Source organism: Theropithecus gelada, chromosome 12, assembly GCF_003255815.1.
Source record: "Theropithecus gelada isolate Dixy chromosome 12, Tgel_1.0, whole genome shotgun sequence".
Taxonomy (NCBI): Eukaryota; Metazoa; Chordata; class Mammalia; order Primates; family Cercopithecidae; genus Theropithecus; species Theropithecus gelada.
In genome coordinates this window covers 92815264-92822669 of record NC_037680.1, presented here as the reverse complement: position 1 = coordinate 92822669, position 7406 = coordinate 92815264, and the positions used below count along the sequence as shown (strand labels likewise).

General features: G+C 40.0%; 1 protein-coding gene across 3 annotated transcripts in view; it reads right to left on the bottom strand.

The window, feature by feature from the left end:
• Positions 1-1706: 1706 nt before the first annotated feature.
• The window catches only part of XRCC5 (X-ray repair cross complementing 5), a 98328-nt gene continuing 92628 nt past the window's right edge, over positions 1707-7406 (bottom strand). For 2 of the 3 annotated variants that reach the window (XR_003122126.1, XM_025404556.1), the window contains exons 20-21: positions 3612-3686; positions 1707-2814 (exon numbers count right to left, since the gene is read on the bottom strand). Coding sequence is in view for 2 of the 3 variants with exons in the window: in XM_025404556.1 (XP_025260341.1) it covers positions 2800-2814; positions 3612-3686 (90 nt within the window). In the remaining variant the exon portion in view is untranslated. The remainder of the gene's footprint in view (positions 2815-3611; positions 3687-7406) is intronic. The other variant, XM_025404557.1, reaches the window with a different exon arrangement.

The following is a 7406-nucleotide window of genomic DNA, read 5'->3' as shown; positions in this document are numbered from 1 at the left end:
AGATCGAGCCACTTGCACTCCAGCCTTGGTGACAGAGTGATACTCTATCTCAAAAAAAAAAAAAAAAAAAAAGTTATATTCTGCCCAGGCCCTGGATTTGGAGTTTTCATGAAACCATCTCATTTGTAGAAAGCATTTTAGGTTACAGTACTTCTATGGGCATGCTCTTACTAAGCCTGTGAGGCAGGTCACAGGTTTAGCACTGTGACAGAAGCCATGCAGCAAGCAGCAGAAGCAGGACTCAAGTCCAGTATCTGGGTTAGCCCAGTGTTTCCTCCTGTACTCATGCTGTGTCCCCTCATGGCATCTGCTCTGCATGGGCCACAAGCTTGTGTCCTGAACTTAGAATATCTGGGGGAAGGCAGGGGACATGAAATGACGCCCACGGGAGACAGGGAACCAAACAGAACATCTGTTGCCTGAATCAAAATTAACTGCAAAGCCAGTCATTAGCACTGCACATCATCAAAACAGAAGGAGAGATCTGTGTCTATTTATTTTCAAAGTCATCCTGGACTTGGGGAAAAAAAAAATGCTGCCTAATCCCAACACGATTTTTCAATTAGTTTTCCAAGATTCTAAATCTTTTATGTAAATTAACTGGCAAAGGATTAAAACCCAACATTTAAAATAGTGATACTTAATGAGGGACAGCACATACCATCAAGGGGGCATTTGGAAATACATGTCATCTGAGTTGTGACTTGGGTGGGGGGGGGGGGTCACAAAGAGGATGACTCCTTTTCAACAAATTTTAGTGACATAGAAGAAAAAGGTGACAGGGAGCATAGTCAGTGACTTGCAATTACAGACAAGCCTATCATTTGTGGGATTATTGGGTTTCTGAGGGGCAGCCCATGGCAGACTGAGGACAATACAGCACTTGCTGTCCTCCAAGGCTACACTCAGCCGAACACCTGGGAGTTCTGTAGATCTGCCAATCTCATTTCAGGGAAACAGGACTTTCATGTGTTCATGCAAAACATGCTGTCCCTCCTCAAAACAGTATGCTCTGAGGAAGTCTACATAGCACATATACTGTGCCTGTATGAAATGGATTTGGTAAGTACATGACTCATTTAGTTCTTTCTCTCCTTAGCCTGTGAAACTAATTTCTTCCTTGAGGTATTCAGATTTAGGTGAAACAGGGTTAGAGAAGCACAAATAATCCTGCTACATTCAAACCAAGTCAAAAAGTATCAGAAGATCTAAAGGACTAAGTTGATTTAAACTTTTCCTGGCATGACAAAAAGACAGATGTTTCCAAAAAGAAATTCCCCAAACTGCCAAAGACAGGGGCTGCTGACAGAGCCATACTTACTGAGCTGATTCATATTGCTGGGAGGATCTGATAAGAGTAATGAAGATTTCAGAGATAAAAGTTTCTACTCTGTGGTTCTAAGAATGTCTCAGTTTTGTCCAAGTCACAAACAACCCCTAGGCTTTAACTAACCAGAAACTATGATGTCATCCTCTGTTGGGGTTACTTTAAATGGGCACCTGTATGTCAAGTTTGATGCAAGTGTGTATAGTATTGACAGGATGGCCTACAAGCCCAAAGTAAAGCACTCCTTTCTCTCCTCAGCTAAATGAATGATGTTCTACCTTGCAGATCCATTTTCAATCAATGGATAAGGGTGTTCAATTCTCAGCAGAGCACTGAAGAAGTCTTTTGCAGACAATAATTAGCAGCAATTCACAGAGGAATGAGTCATTTATGCCTTTAATGTTACATGTACAAAATAGTGTATTAGTGACCACTTAAGAGGGTGCTGAAGACAGAGGTGACTGGGCACCAAGAAGTCTGTACACCAAGCAAAGAGGAACTGGAACTCAAGGCAAGAATGAGGACAAGAAAAAAGGAGAATAAGGGCTTTGTTATTTTCTTATTTAGTAAAGGAGACATCATCCAGAAAGATGAAAGCTGACTTAGGTAGAAATGGGAAAGACCGAAAAGTTACCTAAGTGTTTTAATATAACGAAACTTTCTCTCCTTGAGGCTCTCAAGTAGAGAATCGCAAAGTGATATAATTCTAACTATTGTAGTAAATTTCTCAGTTTTTGAGTTTTTAAAGGTTCACTGATATGGCAGAGACTGGGCCAAAAGAAGGTCTTTTCTTCATGAGCCCACCATCATAACTCACTGCTTAAAAGGAGTATGAAGGGAAATTGTGCTCCCCTTCCCACCCCACTTAAAGAAAACCACCTATATATAGAGCCAGAGTAATGTGGTAATTAAAAGGCCTCAACTAAAAAGAGAAGTGAGTCCGTCGTTACCCATGGTTTTCCTAACCCAGCTGCTTGTTGGGAGGAAGCAAATGCTATTGCTTGCTCAACATCAGTTGTGACAGCTGTTGGAGGATCAGGCAAAGGAGGACTCTGGAAAGGGTTAAGAAACTCATCAATAACGGTGCCATGGTTCCACATGAGACACTAATCACATCACAAGGGCTGCAATTGTCACCGATATACTAGTACTAGGTCAAGAAGATAACTACTTTCCAGAACTTCAAAGCATGTATGTAATATACAAAGATCAGTAAGACCACAGAAGAAATAATACACCAACCAGAAAATAACAATGACTCTTTATAAACTTGTATGGGGTCTAAATTATCCCTTGTAATATATATGTGTGTATTCATTCCACAGAGAATTAAGGTGATCCGCCTTCGGGTAACCTGCTGGGAATTTCTTGAGCTTTTGGCTCCCCTTGAATGGCTGCATCCAACTTGTTTTGTTAGAACTCCCAGCATCACAGCGATGGCAGCTCTCGTAGATTCCCCATACATCCACGACCTATATCATGTCCAACTGTAAACAAGAACAACACACTTAGAAAGGAACCAGGACAATTTCATACCACTGCTTCTCTGGTGAGAGAGGGTTTAATGAAAATGACTCTCTGCGTTGGAAGACATGCATGTACTTGCTCATTTATTCACCGCTCACTATTTTAGGAGTTAAACATCCAGGTATCCACTCATTTTAGCAATGAGAATGTCTCTAAAAAAGGTTGACATCATAGTATGTAGTGTTTGTTGGACAGCTGTCATATGAAGCTTAAAGGCGGGAAGTTTCTAAACATTAAGGATAGATATAAAAGACAATATTTACTACACAACTTCTCAGGCATCAACAACATGGTGTAACGGGGTCCAGAAATCCTCAACTGCCTATCGGTCTATTTTGTTTACATTAAGTTAATTGAAAACATTTAAGAAGTAGCCTTTTTAAAGGCTGTTTTTATTTGTCAACCCACACAAACTGCATGTTGTATTACTTATTTTTGGCTAAGAGCAATTTCAATGAATTACAACATTTTGCTACTAATGGAATAGCCTCCCTAGTTCTTTTTCAGCCCTTCAAAGGAAAGGATTAATCTGAATGAACAATATAGCTGACACCATGAAACACAGGAATTTCCATTACGAAATTACCTATCTGATTAAATGTATAATGGCAATCAATAATGGTGTAGGGATCTTCTGGTGTATTGAAAATTAAAACACAAATAAGCAACAAGTCTATGATAATCAGCCTTTGTGGCTGTATTTACAGCTCAGGCAACTTCAATCACAGAACACCAGGTGCATATTAAAAGTACTTACTAAATCGTCCACATCACCACCTTCTTCAAATACAGCTGCTGTGTCTCCACTTGGTTTGTCTTTGGGGGCCAGAAACTGTAAATAGAAAGTCAGTTATCACACCAAAATGGTATTTTTGCCCCTTTGAAGGAGGGAACAATCTGCTAGCATTGCCACAGGGAAACCTAAGGCAGCCTGCTTAGCAAAGTCTCACTGCAAACCGCCCAAAAGAAACATCATCCTGGCCTAAGTTCCTTTATTTGGCTTTGGGTGAGAGGCCCAGTTTTGAGGTTCAAGTAGTCCATACTAAGTTATCACTAGAAAAAGTGCTCATGAAGAGGGAGGAAATGACATGGCTTGTCAAGACAGTGACTATGTGTAGGGTCCTGTATAAGCATGGTGGACATCTGCTGTTTCCAGTTCTGCTTCCACAGGAAATAAGTTGGCTAGCTAAGGTTAAGAAAATAACCAACCATCCCAAACTAGTATGCTCTTTTGAAAGGAACATGAGAATCAAGTCAAAATTAGAATAATCTCAAGTTGAATGATGAAGAACCAGGGGGAAAAAAAAAAAAAGATTAGAATAATCTATTCTTAAATTCCACTGTGGACAAAAGCAGTACAAGGGGGACTTCTTATGAGAAATGGATGAGAAAACCGTTCAGCATCACTGTTCAAGATGTGGAGCTTCTGAAAGGCAGATATGTAATAAAACATAATACAACAAAATAAAAACAGATACATAATAAAAGTCCAGGAAGTGAAGTCTGTGAGGATCTAGGAATGACACTCAGATTTTAAAAGGGTAGTCAGGTGAGTGCCCTTGAAACTTATCTGAACACTCTTTTTCCATCCTGTCCCTCCAAGGGATAGCAGTGGGGAGCCTTTTCCTTCAAGGCATGTGGCAGCTGCCTCTAAGAGCTGGGTTCTAGCAATGCGTATCTATCTAGCAATGCGTATCTATCCTAACACGAGAAGGTGATCTTCTGGTAGCAAGCCTGCCTGTAGGAGTGAGTGTTTTAGAGGGGGCAGTGGAAGGTGGGGCACTTCTACTTTTCATTTGGGGGCCAGAAACAGTAAATAGAGTCACTTATGGTACCACAACTGGCTGGCCCCTAGAGGCATTCTGGCATTCCTCAGGGTGAGAGTGCATGGAGCAGGCATGCGGTAAGCGAACCTTTCAGCCCACTCATGCTCTCCTGTAGTTGCTTCCACCCAAGAGGAAAAAGTATAGTTATACTTTCCTCACTCTCTCAACATGAAAAAATGGTAAGAACTGCCATTCTCTACATTCCTGTTATTTTTATGGTACAATGGACACAATCATGACCTTTGAAACCTAAGACCTATAAACTAAAATATGTCTCTTTAAAAAGTCAAACCAAAGTCAACCATGAAATATGAGGCTGCATGCAGCAAGTTTCAGGAAGCAAGAAAGCTCTGGCTGTCCTTCCATTCCTCATATACAAAAACACACACAGGTAACAAAGTGGTAACAATGGAGGTCATGTCTGCCTTAAGGTACAGGGCCTTCGTCAGCACCATGGACATAATTGTTTGTTGACTCAACCACTCTCTTGGACTTTGTTTTCCCTCAGTTAAAACTACCTCACTATTCATTAACTTCTTTTTTGACTGAGCGAATAAGGAATTTATCTTCTTTTAAGGACATTTGTGGATCTTTCCATAGTCCTTTGTTGACCCTAAACTGGGCCATGTGCAAGACTGAGAATCTATGATGTAAGAGACAGAAAATCCCACAATGGGAGCAGACAATCTGTAAGGAAGCTTCTGTTTCATTCATTCTATTTATTCTGGGTGATTATGAATAAAGATATCTGAGAGCCAAATACAGAGAAATGAATAAAAAATCTATACATTCACTGGCATATGATTTATGTGTAAAGGTTAAATAAACTGTACTTTATCCTAGATACTGAAATTGGTTTTAATTTGGGGTTTTCTGGGTTATTATCATACTTTTTATGTTGTACCTCTCCTTTCCTACTCATTATCATTAACCCCTGCAGGATTTTTGTGATATCACAACTATATGGCTACAGGGTAAGAATTATCCAGTTGAGGCAAGAGAATAAAAAGCAGAGTTGCATCCGGCCATAAATTTCTGTGGGGCCACAAATGACCAGTGTCTTCCAAACATCTGAAAAACTCCATGGGCTCAACGGTTCTGTAGTCCACTACACCTTGTATGACCCCTTACTTAAGGACTTACTGATGAATCTAGAAAAATCCCTGATGTGTTTTGGCACTCAGCCAAATTTAGAATTTGCGATTCTAAAATCTCAAATTCCCACTCCCTACCAACCTGCAAAGCCCCCTTCACACTGCAATTAAAGAATAAGTTAACATAGGACTGGTGGCACAGTATGACCACGGTAGATATACTTAAGCACAAATGGTACATCTCTGAGACTAGGCCAAATTCCTAGGAAGAAAGGAGCAGCAGCAAAAATTTTCATCAAGTGCTAAGTATTGTCTGCAACTGATTTGCCTGACAGATCTGCTTCACATTTCTGTGTAAGCAAATTATGTTTAAAAGCTGGGCTGCCATCCATTATCCTTCCCAATGCCCCAGGCAAGGCTGATCTCTTCCACATATCACTCCTCATCATCAGTGTTTGTAACTGTAAGTAATTCCAGCCAATGCAGTGACAGGAAAGCAAGATAGAGCAGAGAACTCAATGACTGGCCTGCTTTCTCAATAAAAGCAAGAGATTCTCTGAATCTCTTCTGCAGAAAGGGGTAGGAGTCAACTCTCATCTTTTTTCATGTGTTCCTTCCCTCTGCAACATGCTGAGAAAGTAGAGAACAGATAGAAAGGGCACGTGTGTGACATATTCCTTCTTCCTCAAACCACCATCACTTACCCGGGGTTATCATTAAAGTGCCTCCTTACCTGGAGAACTTTATGAAATGGATAACCTACTACTTTTCAAGTACACTGAAATATAATCCTGGCCACAAGCAGAGAAATGAAATCAATAACCTCTATATAGAAACTCCCAGTCCTACCTCCCCATAAGACTAAAAAACTAACTATCATCTTGTGCTCAGACCCTTACCAACCCCCAAAGTAAAAACACATGACCTCCACTGGGTTGTTTCCAACACCATCAGGTGATTTGATTACTCACAATCTAGATGTGTAAAAAAGCATCAAAAGTCAGTTTGCATGTACTCTGCCTAAAATGACATATATTTGGGTTTCATTAATGCCACTAGTAGCTTAATGGATGCTATAAACACTAATATGGTGCAAGAGGGAAATCCTGTAGCCTAGTGTGGAGAACACAACCCTGTCAGTTTCTCAGGAACCCTAGGCAAGCCACCTGACCTTTTCATAACTAATTTCCCTCAAAAATAAAATGTGAATACTACTACTTACCATACCTATCTTAGGGGATGTATGAGTCTCAGATAAAATAAAGTATAAAAAAAGTATTTACGGTATTGTAAGTTTTATGTTCTAATTCCTAGGAATACACTTAACATATGTCCACCAAGTAATATATACATACAGATATATATACAGATATATATATGTAGATATATATCTACAGCATCTTTATTCATAAAGCCAAAGGATAAACAAGCAAATGTCCATCATTAGGAGAATGGATGAATAAATTGTGGTAAAACCATAAAAGGGACACTACATAGCTATAATCACATAATTGGTGAAAAAAGGCGTGATTCCAATTATATGAAGGTCAAAAACAGGCCAGACGACTCTCAAGTGACAGAAGTCAGAACAGTGGTTCCCTCGAGGGATGGGGCTTCTGACTGGGAAGGTAC